This window comes from Protomyctophum bolini (assembly GCF_963924005.1).
Source record: "Protomyctophum bolini genome assembly, chromosome: 5".
NCBI classification, from domain to species: domain Eukaryota; kingdom Metazoa; phylum Chordata; class Actinopteri; order Myctophiformes; family Myctophidae; genus Protomyctophum; species Protomyctophum bolini.
Genome location: NC_137866.1, coordinates 25,286,474 through 25,306,489, shown reverse-complemented (window position 1 = coordinate 25,306,489; position 20,016 = coordinate 25,286,474). Strand labels below are relative to the sequence as shown.

The window sequence follows — 20,016 nt, the reverse complement described above, 5'->3', positions numbered from 1 at the left end:
TCGGAGTACACGGGGCCCCCGCCACGTTCCAACGGCTGATGGACCGGATACTGCGACCCCACCAGGCCTTCGCGGCGGCCTACCTGGACGATGTAATCATCCACAGCGCCACCTGGGGACAGCACCTGGAGCGGGTCGACACAGTCCTAGCCACCCTACGGGCGGCCGGCCTGACCGCCAACGCAAAGAAGTGCCGCATTGGTTGGACCGAGACGGACTACCTCGGCTACACCATCGGCCGAGGGTGCATCCGACCACAGACGAGGAAGGTGGAGAAGATCCAGACCTGGCCACGCCCGGTGACCAAGAAGCAGGTCAAGTCCTTCCTCGGCCTGATCGCCTATTACCAGAAGTTCGTCCAGAACTTCGCCACGATCGCGGCCCCCCTCCACGACTTGACCAAGAAGAACCTTCCCCACCACGTCCAGTGGACGGACGAGGCGGACGAAGCCTTCCGCACGTTGAAGACCGCCCTGTGCAGCGAGCCGGTGCTCGTGGCGCCGGACTTCACAAGGCCCTTCATCCTCGCCACGGATGCGTCCAACACCGGGGTCGGCGCTGTCCTGTCCCAGCCGCTAGACGGAGATGAGCATCCCGTACTGTACATCAGCAGGAAGCTGCTGAAGCACGAGCGTAACTACTCCACTGTCGAGAAGGAGTGCCTGGCCGTGAAATGGGCCATCCATCACCTCCGGTACTACTTATGGGGCAGACAGTTCACCCTCGTGACCGACCACGCGCCACTCAAGTGGATGGCGGCGAACAAAGACCGCAACGACCGTGTCACCCGCTGGTTCGTCGAGCTCCAGAGCTACAAGTTCGAGATAGAGCACCGGCCCGGGACCAAGATGAAACACGCGGACGCGCTCTCAAGACTGTACGAAGACGAGGGAAGTAGTCAAGCTCCTTGCGGTAGCAAGAAACTTAGGGGGGGAGTGTGTGGAGTCTGTCAGGTCTCACCTCAGGGGGAGGGGCGAGTTACCATGACAACCAGGCACGCCCATGGCCGGGTCATAGACTCAGTGTATTATCCCAGAGCAATTCTAAATCAGCTGCGCCTCATTCCGGCCGCCGCCCTGGTTAGCAATTAAGGACAGCCGCAGCCTGTCAGCCGCGCCCTTTATAAACAGCCTGCGCACCTAGCAGTATCAGATCCCTGCTACACACAGACGCTCGCGCAGCATATGCCGTCCACTCGGCGTTGGATGGTAAGTCCACACTCCTCTCACTTATGGACTCTCACGTATGGACTATGTTTATTGTTTGATTGTTTGTATCACCACTCAATTGCTCTCTTATATTCTCACATCACCAGGCTTGTAGGAGTGGGGCTGGAAGCACACGCAGGAGCGTGTGCCCCCCATAGACAAGTATACACGGAGAGCCGCATGCATACTGGAGACCCACCTGGCTCGTATCGGGGACGAGTGCGGAAGACGGGACCCCCGTATGGAAACGGCAGCCCCACAGCTCCATAAGGTCGCAGTAAGACAAACCGTTCACTATCTATCACCCGTGTTATTAAGAAGAGGCACTCATAGTGGCAAATGAGCAGCTAAGGATAATAACGAAGATTGTGAATGAAGGAAGTCACCCTGTCGATGCTAAATGAAGACTGTGAATGAAGAGTGTCACCGTGGTGTTGTACACTGAAGATTGTTGAATGAAGATAACCCCGTAGAGACTAATGGAAGCTAGCAGGCTCTAGATAAAGTGTCACGTACACCCTGTGAAAGAAGACAGGCCCGTGTTATGTTTATTTCACCCTTGAAGAGACTTTAAGTTGGCTTGCGCCGCCAGGCCCGGTGAAAGAAGAAGAGAAAGAGTTATACAAAGGTCCAGTTGGTAGACTGCCTAGACCGGGTGTCTCAGGCCCCAACTTTGTACTTACCTTGTGCTCTGACCGTATGCTAACATCCCCTCTCATCCTCTGCAGTGACGACTCCTGCCTCGGAGCCGGGACCTCATGCAAAGAATATTACTGTTTGAGTTCTGTTTGTGAAAACTGACTTTGTTTGAACCTGTTGGAGAAATAAAGCAAGGGGCGCCATCGTGTGTCTAACCCCTGAAACTGCACTCTGAGTTGTATTTCCCACCCGACCTCCCACACTATTCTACACAGTGGTTCTCAAAGTGGGATCCAGAGACCCCCTTGACTTCCAGTGGGTCCCCAGCAAAATGAGTTAACCCATTTAGACCTGCGGGCCGATTCTTTAAAAATGGCTTCTAAAGCAGTTTTCTGAAAAACCTATGTTTCTATGTCAGTGGTGCTCAACCTTTTTCATGTCAATGACCCCCGGAATTATCTGTATTTGGCCGCGGGCCCCCGTCTGAAAATATGTTGTTCGAGGCACCTCCCAGAAGCAAAGATTTGAGTTAAAAACGTTCGCTGTCATATATCAATATATGTGCTGTCAATGTATATTGAAAGATTTGCGACACATTTTCACAATTTTTCAAAAATAGTAATGCACAATTAAAGCAGGCGCTATATACGATAAATGCATCATTTACCATTTACACTACAGCATGTCACAGTATTGAGTCCCGATCCCTACGGCCTTTACTGCATGTCAGTACCCGTCTCTCTCGCCCCAATTCCTGCCAGCCTATCTATAATATAACCACTTTAACTCAGTTTACACTGTAAACTGAGTTAAAGTGGTTACACTGACTTTTTTAAGATTTATGTGCTTTGGCTATTTTAACATATCTGATCTACAAACTTGTAGATTGTCTATTTTTGAAAATGCCCACAATTTGAGGGTCCCAAAAATGTAAAAAGTTTGAGAACCAATGTACTAGAGTCAGTCAGGAATATATAATGAGAACGTGCCAAGCATTATGCTACAATGCCAGGCTGTATTTCACAGTTGGAAGTTACACATGTTCAAAAGACCTCTTTGTAGTTGTCTGACAAGCACATCTGCCATCAATGAGGTGAACACTTGTATTGCCTGTGCGTGCGCGTTTGTGCGTTTGTGCGTGCGTGCGTGCGTGCGTGCGTGCGCCTGTGCACGAATGCCATTTCAGATGCATCCAAAAGATGCCGGGCGAAGAAATGAAAAAGTCTTAACATGCCCTGACACTATCATGAAATCTCAAAAATCCACCTGAAGACATCAAAATGGTACATTCCAGGTGAAACTGAGGAGACAGTAGTGCTGTATGGACTTGCTACAGTGAGTCCCAACACAAATGCAACCATTCGCCCTGTAGGAAGAAAGTACACAATATACAGATAAACTTGGCTAATTCGTAGCGATGAGATGGTGATGATTCTTTGATTAGATATTAATTAGATTAGCTGGTTCAAACCTGAGGACGATTCTACAAAAATGTCTTCTAAATCCTAAAAGTTTTCTGAAACCTATGTTTCTATGTCAGTGGTTCTCAAACATTTTCATGTCAAGGACCCCAGAAATGTTATGAATTTGGCTGCCGATCCCCATCTGAAAATATGTTGTTTTAGGGACCCCCCCAGAAGCACAGATTCGAGTTAAAAACGCACCACATTTTCACGATAAAAATAAAATAGCAGAACAACAAGTTCATAGCGTGGCACCGAGTGCAGCGCTATGAGCTTGTAGATCTGCTATTTTTCACCAGCTAAAGCATAACACCAGTAAGACGCGCAAACGCGGGAAGCGAACGCAGCTCGTACAAATTTGGGTTTTTTTAAGATTAAGATTTTTAAGTTAAGTTATTTTTAAGTTAAGTTTTTAACTTAGCCATAACCATATAATGAGTCCCCAAAGCAGCTATACGTCCAAATATGGAGTGTGTTGCATCAATCACAAACAAATCACTCAGCTCCATATATGGGCACAAAGGGGGGGGACACACACGGACACACACACAGACACACAGACATGATCTGCTAGGTCTCATAGTAAGTGCTCACTGCATTCGCAATAATGCTTAAAACACCAAAAGGGGTTCCCGCCCCAAAATGGGATAATATGATGAACACATGGATTGAAATGTTTGATTCGTGTTTCTTTTTGTGTGTGTGTGTGTGTGTAAAATATTAGACTCGCCTGCAAAATGTTGATCATTCATCGCTATCTATGACACATGAAAACCGCAAACATATAACACAACATGATATGTTATGTTGGAGAGATTATACCCATCATCCCTTCATACGTCTATAATTTATACTCTTCAATTGCACTGTGAAATTTCCCATCAGGCTGTGGACCCGCCCTCTAGACAATTTAGGGTGCTATTTGGGAAGACAGATCCAGACAGAGAGATATAATAGGGGATAGCTAGGAGAAGGCCAATGCCAACATCTACAGGACCGACATTCCTTGCTGTTACACCAAGCTCTCTGCTACATCCAACTATAACGTCACCCTCTGTCTCGCTCTCCCACCCTCTAACTCTGTGTGTGTTTTGGTGCGTGCGTGCGTGTTTTCACACACACACACACACACACACACACACACACACACACACACACACACACACACACACACACACACACACACACACACACACACACACACACACACACACACACACACACACACACACACACACACATTTTAAATTACTTATTGCGACAGTAGGTCGCATTTACTATGAAAACCTGCATTTCCGTGTGTCACGTCACGCTTCCATATATTATTATTCCTTATATTATGATCACGCCTCGTGACATCACCCCTCCATATATGGTCACGCCTCGTGACATCACGCGTCAATATATGGTCACACCTCGTGGCATCACGCCTTGTGACACGTCACGCCACCATATATGGCCATCTATGAAGATCACAACAACACTGACCTCATCTAACCCTGGATAACCATACATGAAGAAGTCAAGTCAAGTCAATTTTATTTATAGAGCACATTTAAAAACAGCCAAGGCTGACCAAAGTGCTGTACACAAAGAGAAAAACAAGTAACTATACACATTGCACAATATAAAAATTCAGTTCCCAAAAATATCACATATTGCTCAACACATCATGGTCATAAAAAACATCAGAAAACCCAAGGAATAATGTCATCAAATACAATAAAAGTGAGTGCATCAGGTAAGGCAGTAAAAAAATGGTTGTTGAAGACTGTATATGGTCACACCTTGTGACATCATGTCTTATGTCAAGAAGACTGGATCATCACCTTGATCTGCATAAGGAGCCGGCCAGCAACTCTTCATCTGACCTCAAACCTCAAACCTAGATCTCCATATATGGAGCTGAACTGTTCTGACATTCCATAATGTTGCTCTGACCTCATCAAACCCTGTACAATCAAGACACGCTATATGGCCAGTACAGAATGAATTCCATATGTTAATCTGACCTCCCCATGCCAAAGCGCCAGCGCTCGCCCAACAGTCTGCCGTCACACAGGCGGAAGTGTGTATGCGACCTCACCCGTGGTCGCTTCTCGCCCTCAGTGCGTCTTACTGGTTAATGTCTGAATAATCTCTCTGGTGTCTGCATAAAGAGCATGTCATACTGTAAATACTGAGGGAACAAATAGTAATGCATTAATTGTCTACAGTTACATACACCATAATCACAACGAGTAATATTGTCTTTTACAGCAATGTATCCACTATAAAGACAGTGAAAGCATCTTATGGCAGCTACCAATGATATAGCTGACACAGAGCAAAACCTTAGTCATCTTATTACCAGCCTGTGGACATCTCCTATTCCTATAAGTTACCAAACATAAATCTAACAAATTCATATAAAATAGAAGCCACAATCTGTAACCAAGCTGGTCGATTGTAACCATAAAAAAGTAAAAATTCTGGCAATAGTCATTGATGCCCCAAGCTCCATAACGAACAAACACTGCATGTTCTCTGGTTTGTTCAACTACAACAAATACACCTGGAGAGTTGGCAGTTAAGAGAGATTTGCGAACAATGTAGGTATTATTGTACTATTAGTTTTGACATTTGGCATTAGGGGTGCAACAGATCAAACTAAATAAAACAGAGTGTAATCACACTAATTGATTTAGTTGATTTGATGATATACTACGTGAGTGCGCGCGCGCGTGTGTGACGTGTGTGTGTGTGTGTGTGTGTGTGTGTGTGTGTGTGTGTGTGTGTGTGTGTGTGTGTGTGTGTGTGCACTACAGTATAGATATATTAGGGATGCACAATATAATCGGATGCCATATCGGATCTGTCTCAAAATAATCCAGATTATTTAATTGTTTTTCACCAGCAAAAAAAAATCATTCAATAAAAATCAAAGGTTTCCAGTACATCTAGTCAGAACAAATATGATGTAAAATCTTAAGTAAAGATATGCTTTTTTTCTCCCTACATTTAAGTTTGTGTACACTTGGAAAAGAGTATAGGCTATTTATTGATTGATTGACTACTTTATTAACAGGCTTTTGGCCAAGCCCCTAGGAGGGCCTAGGCTTGTTTTCATTGTGGTCCTCTGTATAATGTCGGAATCGGTCAGAATCGGTATCGGCGGATATGATATATGAAATATATGATGTATGCAAATAATCGGAGATCAGATATCGGTCATAATTTCATAATCGTGCACCCCTTATGTTTCTTGATTATTCGATGAATCAGAAAAGTAATCAATAGAATAGAGAGAATTGTCAGTAGTTGCAGCCCTAACCTCCCACCTCTAGCCATGAGCACTGCCTCAGGAGCAGCGAAAATACTTGTGCACAACATCACCATTTCCCACCTAGCTTTGTCTGACAAGTCTCGACAGATCATCCATACTGTGAATAAATAATTTAAAAACAAATGCAACAGCCAGCCGAGCCAGGCAGAGTCCTTTCCCACAGACCTGGGGAATTTTCCCAGCATTTTCTGTTGAGTAACAACAAGATGAGCTGCGAATAGGAACAAGGCCGTTACGGCAGTTATATATACAAAAAGGATTGAAGTGGTGCTTAATTTATTCTATATGGAGTAAAAAGCAGATTTGGGTTTTACATACATCTGTAAGAAACATTTTAAGTTCTAAATATTGGAGAAAATCTTTGTAGCCAAAGTTGCCTACATACCTCGTACAACTGACTCTTTACTTGCTGCAACCATGATATACAGTAGCATACAGTAGCGTACCTGACAGAATCACTTTGACAATTCTTATCAGGAACAAGCAGGCTCGAAATGCAATTTGAATGGTTGGACTAACAGAATGTGATCCGTTAATGATGACAGCTGTCCTATATCCGTTGCTGAACGGTGGTCAGAAAATATAGGGCGGAAATGTGGCATCAAGATGATAGTTGGTCTCTGTCACAAGGACACAACATGTTGTTGAACGCTGTTGAATGCTAAGCGCAGTAACGCACCACCATCTTTGTTCTGTTCTGTTCTGATTGCTTCTAGAATCCAATCATTGAAAAAGACGGGTATGGAGTAGGGGGAATCAATACCAGCCACCAATATAGGGAATTATACATGGGGATGGTCATCCCCATTAACAGCCCATTTGTTAGGTAGGAAACTATCATTTGCATGATTCCTTTTTAGTTTTTAAATTAGAATTTCCATCCTTAACATGCCATAGTGGCCTGGCACATAGTATCAGTATTGTGGCCTCACCCCTGTTTGAAATACTTGGATTACTCCTATTGCTGCGTAACACCACATGCAGACGGCAAAGGTTAAAACCATTAAGTCATCATGTACAAATGATTTATCTTGATAGGTAATTTCCATAACTATGTCTATGTCCATAAGTTCCATAATAAAAACGAACATTATATTTCAAACATAAATCTGTGATATTTTGTTGGTGTTACAGTGCATGGTTTGGTGATTGGTAATGTGTTTGAACACAGTCCCACCTCGAAGTTCAAGAAAGTCATAAATCTCTCTCTGTGTTTTGTGTCTCTCTGAGCACAGCTGTGGGAGACGTCTCAACTCGCCACCACACGCAAATGCGCGCAGTCCCAGATACTGTACACAGTCAGAAACACAGCTGTTTGGATTCTAAAAGATGTCTAAAAAATATAGATACAAGGTCAATATGCTTATCAAAAGGGGAAACATGGTTTTATACTGTACGCTGATTGATCATCATTATTAGTCCAACTCTAACCGCCCTTACACCTACTCAAAGATCTCATCAACCCATCCAATATTCCATGATCCATCCATCCATCCATCCATCCATCCATCCAGTATGGTGGACCAGTGGTAGGCAGGCCCTGACAGGCTCTCTGAGACTGAGTGATAATTGCCAAATCGTCATCCATACATACAAGCAGTGACTTGTCTGCTTTGCTGCCACAAATTCGCTTAACTGTCCAAATATGTTTACACATGCACGCGCGTGCGCACACACACACACACACACACACACACACACACACACACACACACACACACACACACACACACACACACACACACACACACACACAGTCACACACACACACACACACACACACACACACACACACACACACCCACACACACACACACACACACAGACACACACACACACACACAGACACACACACACACACACCATTTTTGTTGAAGAGCTGTATGAGTCCCCCTCCCCCCTGCTGATCATATTCGAGCATCCACAAGTTGATAATTTCCACGAAATGTGGAAATTCAATTCGGCTTCAGAGAATTTCCCACACTTTCTTTGAAGTGTTGGTAATTGCTGTTTGGGAGTCTTTGGGAGATGGGGTAAGATGTAATCATTGCTAGGCCCTGGCTAAAACCTGAAATTGATACATTTTTGAGGTGTAGACAACAGTATGGAGCAGAATTGTGAATTAATCAACCCATGGCATGAAACTAACTCTTTCTGTGGCCACAGTGGCAGGTTCATTCATCCTTTACTGCGCATGTCACCCCACCATCGCTCTCCCCATTCCCTGTCAGACTACTGTGATTCTATCACTCTACAAAAAAATAAAATAAAAAGGCGAAAGCCACAAAAAAAATAATCTTAAAAAAATTTAAATAAACAAACCAACGTACCTACCAATTTTACCAAGGGCACATTATTGAAATGAAACCAATTCCTATCACAGTGTTATACATAAAACCAATGTACTTGAATTTCTTTAAATATTTGAGCCAGATGCAAAAAAACTGTTTTTTGTTGTTGTTGATAAAACGCACTCTAGGATCAGTTCACGAGTATGAACCAATTACTTCATTGTCAAGTGCAGGCTTTCTTGCCACTGATGTTAAGCAGGAGGCCAGGAAGCCAGGAGGTCGGCAGGGCATATGCACTGGCGGGATATACGTCGATTGATGCAAGGGGGGGGGCATGGATGTGTGGCGAGTTGGGACCTGCATTCTGACGGAGAGAGGGCTAATAGCTGGGAAGAGCAGCTTCTGACAAGCCGCAACGCCAAGCATGCTCTGGCCTGCCCCTCCCTGCACACACACACAAATAAACACACGCGCACACACACTCAAACACACGTTCTCTCATTCATTCTCCCACACATGCATCTGAGCAGTGTGCAAGCACGCACACTTTCTCTGATTTTGCATGTCCACACATGCACGCACGCACCAACACACACACACACACACACACACACACACACACACACACACACACACACACACACACACACACGCACACACACACACACACACATATACATACACACACCTGCGTGGAAAGGGTGTTGATTATTGGAAAAAGCTGAGGCGTTATACATCTCATTTCCAGTCAGGATGACACATTGGGCTGTCTCCGGAGCCCCAGTGACAGATGAGATTGGTGATGTCCTCAGGACCTTGACCCTAATGTATAGCCATGCACTGACGACACCAGAGGGAGATCAGGCATTGAATTATTGTAGCTGGGCTTGAACTAAGGTAATAAGGGTACAATGGGTCTAAATTAAGATCTTCTGTAGTTTATTCATTATATTCTGTACATCATAACCACGAATGGAAGACTCCTGGACACATGGATGGTGTTCTATTTGATAACAGTTAGTTCCAACCTTGCATTGTGACTGGCCAAGTGGCATTCAGGGCCAATCCACTGACGGGTAAATCAATAGCAAAGGTATCACTGTGTGATACATTGTGGACCAGTCCAGCAGGCGTTACGCTGCCTACAGTATTTCTTATATGTTATATGGGTTAGTAAACACATTTTAAAAAATCTAATCAAATCACGTGAATCTCAGGATCCACATTGGAACTTCGGAGCCACGATATGTCACACACACACACACACACACACACACACACACACACACACACACACACACACACACACACACACACACAGAGATGCGCGTGCAAGCATGCACACACACACACACACACACACACACACACACACACACACACACACACACACACACACACACAATAAGCTCCTGCAGAGATGCACCATAAAAAATATTTAATGACAGTGCAGTGGTATAAAAGCAATTAAACACTTGTATTTGAATTGATATATTGTATTTGGCTGCAGACCCCCGTTTGGAATGATTTAGTGCCAGAACCAACTCTCGACAGGGGGTGCATAAGTTTGTCCGACAGTCATTAGTTTGACAACACCGTGGCTCACGACATGCGCTGCTGCTTACAACTAACCCGTGCTGCGGGTTAAAACTAGAGATGTCCCGATCGATACTGTATCGGAACGGCCCTTATCTTGACCATATCGGGTCATATCGGTATCGGCGAATATGCCAGTCTAACTACCGATCCAACAAAGGCATTAACACTATGGCAATGGTGAATAAAATGTGGAGTTTGCTTTCGAGTTGTTTCGAGTCTGCTATAGCCTATAAACACAACATGAGATATATAGCTAGATAGCTATTAACACTATTCCCGGTTGGTGGACTCCAAAATAAGATTTTTTCTTTTTGTATTATTATAAATATTATTTTCTCGTATCGGTATTCAGTATCGGTATCGGCTAACACAGAAATTGTGGTATCGGGATCGGATCGGAAACGAAAAAAGTGTATCGGCTCCCAACATGCGTGGCAGGTTACAACTAACCTGTAGCAGGGTAAAACTAACCCGTGGCTTCCTGTGAGGTTAGGTTTAGGGTTGGGTTTTGGCCCGGGTAGGGTGTCGGACTCATGACTGTAGGCCGTTGGGATCGGGACTCGAACCTGCAGCACGCTGTCAAGCTACATTGTAGCCTAGTAGGTGCCAGGGCCGGTGCCACGGCTTCTGATTGGTCTGTGGGCGGGGCGGGACCAGCGGCTGCCAATGTAAAGGTCCGTGGGCAGAGCGGGAGAGAGCCTTCAAATGAATAATTGGAGTCACTTCCTGACTTGCCTACATAATTGGTGATGTTTGAAAAAACCTCTGAACGAGCATCTCCGTCTGGATTTGTCAAACTGGTATAGATCCCAGATACAAAGAATACCTAGGTCTGTTCTTTTTATTTGAATTGATATGATATGATATGATATGATATGATACAGTATGATATGATATGATATGATATGATATGATATGATATGATATGATATGATATGATATGATATGATTGATAGATAAAATGGGTCTTATCTGTTTACAAACTAATGTCCAGTGGTCAATGTCCCATATTCTCCTTTTCCTGAACTATGACCCAGGCCGGATCATTGATATTGTCACCTTAAATCATCCTTTTACTCTTGGCCTACTGCCTGTTTATACAGCGTTGTTCCTAATCATCCTAAATGTCATGTCATTCAGGTTTATGGCCAAAATATGTTTTCATCTGTCCCATTTAATATCTTGTTGACTCCTTATTCAGTCTCAATGTTGTCTGCCACCAGCCACAAACGTGCAATAATGAAGTGTCTATTATGGTTTTGAGTCTACATGCATATGACCTTGGCCGAGTGAGATAGCTGCTCACCGAGTCAGGGAGCGTTCTTTCTCTGCCGAAAGTTTAGTGCAGGGAAAGTTATCTACAGGTTGCCTGGCAACGCCTGCCTAGGCGCTCTCCAGGCTTCAATGGGCATCAATGACTGAACCAAGGAAGATGAACTCTGCTTCGCTACGCCATCCTCATCATCTAGGCGTTGCACTAATGAAAGAGCGCCAACACTGGTCTTGTCATCTGACATGGCGGACATGAAACATCTACAGCCAATGAACATTATATCAACAAATCTGACGTGATCTGCAGTATTTAGCCTGGAACAAATACTGTGAAGAGGGGTTCAGGTCCGGAGTTCAGGTCCGGAGTTCAGTTCGGAAGTTCAGTTCAGCTTCGGGTTCTTTTGGAATCAACAATTGATTATTCTAAATTATATTGATGTAAATACTATTATCTGAACCATGTAGCACATTCTCTATGTAAATTTGCCTACTAAAATAATGGTTAAACCTTAAACTCTCTCCGATCTCTATTTCATCTGCCTCCAAATCCTTTTTAAGGTATGTTTCTATTTTTGGTACAGTGATGGTCATTTAAAGGGCTATTCACTCATTTTAAGGTAAATACAGCACGGTATTTAATTGGTCTCCCTGCTGAGCTATCGAAGGTATAGATTTACAATGTTTTCTTAATTATACAGTCCTTTCAAAGTTATCATGATAAAAGATGGATCCTATTTTTATATCCATCAATGATATGATATGATATGATATGATATGGGGCTTCCTCTCTAACAGAAGTCAACAGTGTGCTGCCACAAACGGAACCATGCAGCCAGTCCATCATACAGCGAACATGCTCACAGGAACGTTTTCAATGAGGAATGCCATTTATTGGATAGTTAAGAGGTGGCTAGCAGACAGAAACAAAGGCATTTTTGCACAGGAGCCTTTAGTCTTTATCCAGTTAATCTCCTTAATCCTTGCACACCATCTACTTACATGGCAGACAGAGAGGCAGAGAGAGAGAGAGAGAGAGAGAGAGAGAGGTACACGTACATATAGAGAAAAACATACAAAAGAGAGAAATGGACAAAGAAAGAAGGTTATAGGGAAGAGACAGATGGATATATAAAGAGAAATGGAAAGAGAGAGAGTGAGAAATTAGACAAAGAGACAGATTACCAGGCAGGCAGTCACACAGTAAAATTCTCAGTGATAATATTACTCTGAGAATGGACCCTTGCGGATCATGTTTTCACTCTGAGCAGGTGATTCTGTAACTGATTGTAGTCAATATGCCCCTATGGCATGGCATGGCATGGCATGGCATGGCATTCACCATTGCCCGAGGCCACCAAAAACGGAGCAACAGGAAACCAAGAGTCTGTTAACCCCTTCATAAAAACAAGGTGACTCAGTCTAGCCCACACAGTCATTCTCTTTGTCAAGATTCACGCAGGTTCAAGCACAGACCTTACACTGGATTAAATATTTTACACGGACATTTCACATATACGCACACATGAGTGCGCGGGCGCGCGCGCGCGCGCGCACACACACACACGCACGCACACACACACACACACACACACACACACACACACACACACACACACACACACACACACACACACACACACACACACACACACACACACACACACACACACACACACACACACACACACACACACACACACACACACAGTTGTTATTTTTGGGGAATCCCCTCATAGAGAGCTATTTCACTCTGAGTGGCTTGACTATAATCTCTTTCCCTTTTCAAAACCGACACTTCTAAAAGGGCCTGCCTGGCATGATCACTTCTAAAAGGACCTGCCTGGCATGATCACTTCTAAAAGGACCTGCCTGGCATGATCACTTCTAAAAGGGCCTGCCTGGCATGATCACTTCTAAAAGGGCCTGCCTGGCATGATCACTTCTAAAAGGGCCTGCCTGGCATGATCACTTCTAAAAGGACCTGCCTGGCATGATCACTTCTAAAAGGGCCTGCCTGGCATGATCACTTCTAAAAGGGCCTGCCTGGCATGATCACTTCTAAAAGGGCCTGCCTGGCATGATCACTTCTAAAAGGGCCTGCCTGGCATGATCACTTCTAAAAGGGCCTGCCTGGCATGATCACTTCTAAAAGGGCCTGCCTGGCATGATCTTGGAGCCCTCGAAAGAAAGAATATGGGCCATTCTGGGTCAGGAAAGTCAGGATCCCCCGGTCATAACTGGCTGATGTGGTCAGGAAAAGGGAGGTCTGGGTCTGGGATTCTCCTTTGGAACTGCTGCCTCAGTGACCCAACTCCAGATAAGTGGATGAAGATGGGCGGATGTCCAAATGATGAAAAATGATGCTTTTAGGATATGTTTTAAAGCACTTAAATGCCCCTGACGGTCTCTGCCAATGGTATAATCAGACGCGCATCATAAAATCACTTGGCCTTAATTCCCATTCTAATCCCTCCTGCTTTATGACAGCTGAGGCATCCGAATAATCACAGCCTTCTTCTGAATACTCATTCTTCTGCTGCCTCATCATCCACACTTAAAGTCGTGTGCCAGTCTGAACTCCCAACGTGAGGTAATAATAACAGTGTCTCTGCTCTTATACCGTGACACACATGTTGTGTGGAACACTAATGCCTTCCCATTGTCCCCCGCCCCAGGTGAAAACAATCAAGGAGTGCTTTAATGGTTTTGGGAACTTATATGGCTGATGAGCCTTCTCTGCGTGCAAGTTTTTAGATGTTCAACTATTACTATATATATATATTTATTATATATATTTATTAGTATACTATAACATTACTAATTTACTATAGAGACTGACCTCTCCACGTTACATAGCACAACATTTGCCTGTCATTCATACAGCATTGTGTGGTTGTATGCCTCCGTTTACATCCATGACTGTGCATACTCATAGCATCATTATGTGGTGAAGACATTATAGGAGTTCTATAGGCTAAGAATCATCATGTTCATTGGGTAGGGGCATACGGACATACATACAGACTAAAAACATAATGCCTCCAGCCATGGCTGACAATGGTGAATGTATCGATATATTAAAATTCATTTTCTCGACTTCTAAATGACAAACCTCTGTGCTATAACTCTGAAACCAATGCTAAATCCAACCACACAATACAGTATGTCTTGTTTTCAGTGGTTTCTTAAACTATGAAGCATGCAAACCACACCCGATAAGAAGACTCCAAGAACTAGATTAGGGTGTGTTTTAACATCTCCTACTGTATGTCTTGGCAAACATAATTTGTCACAAATTACACTAAACAACTGGAACGCGTTACTGCAATCCTGCCAGATTTTCCCACAATTGTAATCAGTTCCTTGGTAACTCTTTAAAGACAATGTATACACAAGTCGCAACTTGTGTTTGGACTTTGTTTCTGTCTTCATTATTTTTTTAATTTCCGTACTTTCCTAGAAGAGCAATTTATTTTCAAGATCTGTCTCTGTGAGGAGTGGCCGCCGCAAGCGTCGGTCGCACCGCCATGTCATTTTCATATTGATTACCTTTTTTCCAGCACAATCTTCCAGAATAATAATATAATAATATTAATTAGGGAAAAAAATCCATGTAAAGAAATCTTCATTGAGGATGTATAGTTGGTCTCCAGGGCGTTATGGTACGTTTCTTGGGTGAGTGAATGACCCGAGTGGCTGAATGGAGCTGAGAGGAGAGAGGAGATGACAGACTTATCGGAGGCGAGGACAGTGATCAGAGATCTAGGCGCCAGAGGTGACAGTCCAGAGTGTGCTTTAAGGCCAGGGGAAGAAAAGAGATGGAGGGAAAGAGAAAAACAGAGCAGGTCAAAGACCACCACTTCAGTGGCCAGCGGCGGGGATCTTCTTACCTCACTAAGCGCTGAGTAAAGAATCACCGCATGCATGAATACTTTTCAAAAACACAACCGCAAAGAGGCCCTGCACTTGTCAACACACACACACACACACACACACACACACACACACACAAATGAAGGAAATGCAGTTGGTCTCCTATTACACAGAGGTCAACTATGTGACAGTCGGGGGTGACACCTTTATAACAGGAGACTTCTCATTGGGCCTGACAAATTACACAGCTCCCCTTTCACCTGTCTCTCTCACCATGGCTTCACCGTCCCTAGTGTGTGTGCGTGCGTGCGTGTGTGTGCGCTTGTGCGATGGCATGCGTGTGCGATGGCGTGCGTGCGCGCATGCGTGTATCTGTACATGCATGCGCACACTTCTATATTACTTTAATAGTAAGATGTCTCTCATAAGTTTAATATTTGCATGTATGTGATGTAAATGAGAAGGTATGCTTCATCAATCAAAATGGGATCCTTGGTAATCAGACAAACCTCACATTTTGTCCAATCTGTATGGTAGAGTATACAATATAATAATATATAATAACTTGCCTTATGCAATTGGGGTGGATGTCTGCCTCCCTGCACTTCTATTGAAGCATTTATCATGTCAAAGCCAAGGTCATGTCTCATCTATCTCATCTGACACGAATTTTGACCTGATGGTCAAGACTCAATTAATGAACGGAATAAGGAGGAAGTCTGCACACCGTTTAGAATGCTCCCAAAATAATTTATTACCAAAAAGCGGTCAATAAAACAGTGTTTCGGCAACCATCAGGTTACTAAAGGCCTCTTCATGCTGATAAGGTGACCACCTGGTTAGTAAAAAGAAAAAATCCTATACCCGTGTGAAGTGAGGGGCGATCATCATGCCTCACCTTCGTCTTGTTTTTTTACTAACAACCGTTTCGGTGGTCACCTTATCACCTAAAACTGGAGTATGAATAGGCCTTAACTTAAACTTAACCCCGAACCATAACCCAAGATTCAATGAATCCCTTGAGCAAGTAGGCTACCTCAATGGTGAAATAAATTCTGCACTTGCACAGGAAACCTTGCAGGTTCAAATCCGGGATAGAAGGGGAAAGTTACGGTGAAGATGTAATATTCTCTGCTACAGTTGTCTATATTTGATTTGTTACACAGGCTCTGTAGTTCTGTAGTTCTGTAGCTCTGTAGTTCTTTTAACCACAATTTCCACTTCTACACACAGCACAACAAACTGTTCATCTTCATCATGCATATGAGCACATGGCACCTTCACCTCACAAGTAGGCACAGCACAGCAGAGAATGAGAAAGAAAGATTGCGTGAGTGCGTGCGTGCGTGCGTGCGTGCGTGCGTGCGTGCGTGCATGCGTGCGTGCATGCGTGCGTGCGTGCGAGAGAGAGAGAAGGTGGAGATAGTATACATCTGAATGGTCCCGTTACTTTCCCTCTCCAACGGCAGGCCTGTACATGTGCTGGCATGTTGTGTGTGTGTGTGTGTGTGTGTGTGTGTGTGTGTGTGTGTGTGTGTGTGTGTGTGCATGTGCGTGTGCGCTTGTGCGTGTGCGTGTGCAAGCCTTTGATCATCTTGGTATCACAGAGACAGACAAATGTAGAGATAGGGAGAAGAGAGAGAGAAGTACAGTATACACATACAGGCAGACAATCACAACTCTCAATCCCCCTTTTCTCTCTCACACACACACACACACACACACACACACACACACGCACGCACACACACAGAATCCCATGGGGGCCCCAGGGGGCGGTAGGTATACTTACGGTCCATGTGGCGGACTTGGCCGTGCTGGACTGCTGGAAGGACACCTGGAAGGTGTGTGGTCCCGGGTAGTCGGTGTTGGAGGGGATGGCGGGCGCCGGCGACAGACCCTCGAAGGTGGAGTTGGGCTGCTGGGAGTACGGCGAGGGCGTGGGCACGGCCGACGACGAGGCGTTCTCCGAGCTGTAGGGGCTAGCGGACGCCGCGCGGCTCCCCAGGCTCTCCATGCTGCTGCTCAGCAGGTTGTACTGGGACTGGTGGGATGGAGAGAGAGAGAGAGAGAGAGACAGAGAGACAGAGAGACAGAGGGGGAGGGAGGATACAGGTAAAGGTGCTGCAGAGATGGGGCTTGGACGCTTAGAAGGGGCTCAGGTTACACAGGGAGTAGAACTGGTGGTAATTGCCTGTGTGTGCGCGCGCTCACGCGTGTGTGTGCGTGTGTGTGTGTGTGTGTGTGTGTGTGTGTGCGTGTAGCAAACTACTTTTGTATACTTTCTACCCTGGCTCACACAGTTTGAAGTGTAAGTCTGTGTGACAGTGTGTCCAGGGCAGGCTAGGCTAGCAGGTATAGGAAGTGTGTGTGATGCAACTGAAAGAAGCCTAATTTAAAGTTTGCCTTCTGACGGTGTTTGTGCTTGCTGATAGAAACTGATTCTCATGCGCCTTTGTCGGTGAGCGGTCTTGTCGCCACAACAAAGTGTGAATCAGGCTTACGTGTGCGTGCGTGTGAGTGTGCATGTGCATGTGCGTGTGCATGTGCATGCGCGTGTGTGCGTGTGTGTGTGCTTGCGAGCGTGCGTGCGTGCGTGCCTGCCTGCGTGCGTGTGTGCGTGCGTGTGAGTGGTGGTAGCTGTGATTTCCATCCACACCATAGCCCCCTCAGGCTATACTGGCTGAGTTGTAAAACACTGGCATAATCTGTGCTCTGCCTAATTGCCTGCCAGTCCCCTCTTGTGTGAGAAAGTACTGGGAAAATACTGCTGTTAACTTTCAAAAGTTTATACCAAATTAACCTTTCCTATATGGATATATAACTATTTCTGACAGAACTTGTACAACTTTTATATACTTAAGATTGTGTGTGTGTGTGTGTGTGTGTGTGTGTGTGTGTGTGTGTGTGTGTGTGTGTGTGTGTGTGTGTGTGTGTTGGGGGGGGGGGGGGAGTAGTGCTGTGGTGTGTGTTTGTGTGTGTGTGTGTGTGTGTGTGGTAATGCGCTTGTCAATGTTAGCAAAGTCTGGAGGGCCTTAACTTACAGAAGACATGAATGTGCATGTGCAAGTACTTCCCCAACCCAATACACCATCGTATCACACACACACACACACACACACACACACACACACACACACGCGCGCGCGCGCGCGCGCGCACGCACGCACGCACGCACGCGTGCGAGCGCACACATCAGTTCCATCATCAGTATAGTCGGAATCCATTGCCCTGATTATGACATCAAGCAATTTATACCAACAACACTTCATTTACCGTATGAGCCCAAATGAACAATCAGCCAACACTGACACCAGTTGATTTGAGACCCTTAGTACAAAATTAGTTGAGACAAATGCATCATGTATTTAAAACACAAATTCCTGGATGTGCAGACTAGTGCACTGCCTGACACTGATGATAACACAATGCTGATATACTGTAGTGGAGAGAGAGAGAGAGAGAGAGAGAGAGAGAGAGAGAGAGAGAGAGAGACACACACACACACACACACACACACACACACACACACACAGAGAGAGAGAGGGAGCATGTCAGAATGAACAAAAAATCAGTTTCTCTACCTTCTTTTTCACGTAGTACATCCTCCGGAAGATCTGTGCCTTATCCAAAACCTCAGTTCAGTAAGAAATGTCCAAAACACAGCAAAAGAAAGGACAAGAAAGAGAGAGAAAGATGGACCATAGTCCAACTAATACAGCTCAATAGAGGTGCGCCTAAATGGACACACACACTCACTCACGCACCCACACACACACACACACACACACACACACACACATCTAAACCCACGGCCAGGTGAGGACCGGTGGAGGGAAAGCGTAAAGATACACTGACAATGAGAGAGGGCAAGAAGGATGGGAACCCAAAAAATTGTACGTTATTCTAATTATGGCATGCCCGGACATAGACAGCAATGCCGGGATGCATGTACACACACGCTCCTAAAACACCTTGTGACGGCCCGTGCTAGGTAAACACTGTCTAGTCTGACATGCCCTTGAGAGAGAGGGAGAGAGGGAGAGAGAGAGAGAGAGAGAGAGAGAGAGAGAGAGAGAGAGAGAGAGAGAGATATATGTTATGTTAGGAAGGAAAAACACAAATGGTTGAGAGACAGAGTTCAAGGGTCACAGTAGGAAGAGATTGTGGTTGGTTTTCTATTATGGACAAACGGTCTCTGGGTCCAGCTTTCTCTGTGTATCAATACAGCATTAAGCTGATCTGTATACTCAGTCTTGGGAAGCAACAACTTGTCTGTCTTACTGTCACTCACTAAAACGCCTGGGTCACTCGCTGATGTCACCCAGTGTAGTGACCCATAATAT

General features: G+C 44.9%; 1 protein-coding gene across 5 annotated transcripts in view; it reads right to left on the bottom strand.

Moving 5' to 3' along the window:
- tp73 (tumor protein p73) overlaps positions 1-20,016 on the bottom strand; it is a gene marked incomplete at its 3' end in the record, with an annotated part of 52,267 nt that overhangs the window by 14,734 nt on the left and 17,517 nt on the right. For 3 of the 5 annotated variants that reach the window (XM_080763482.1, XM_080763479.1, XM_080763478.1), the window contains exon 4: positions 17,463-17,714. In XM_080763482.1, coding sequence (XP_080619608.1) covers positions 17,463-17,714 — 252 coding nt within the window. Of the gene's footprint in view, positions 1-17,462; positions 17,715-19,254; positions 19,506-20,016 lie in introns of those variants that run through there. The other 2 variants (XM_080763480.1, XM_080763481.1) reach the window with 1 other exon arrangement.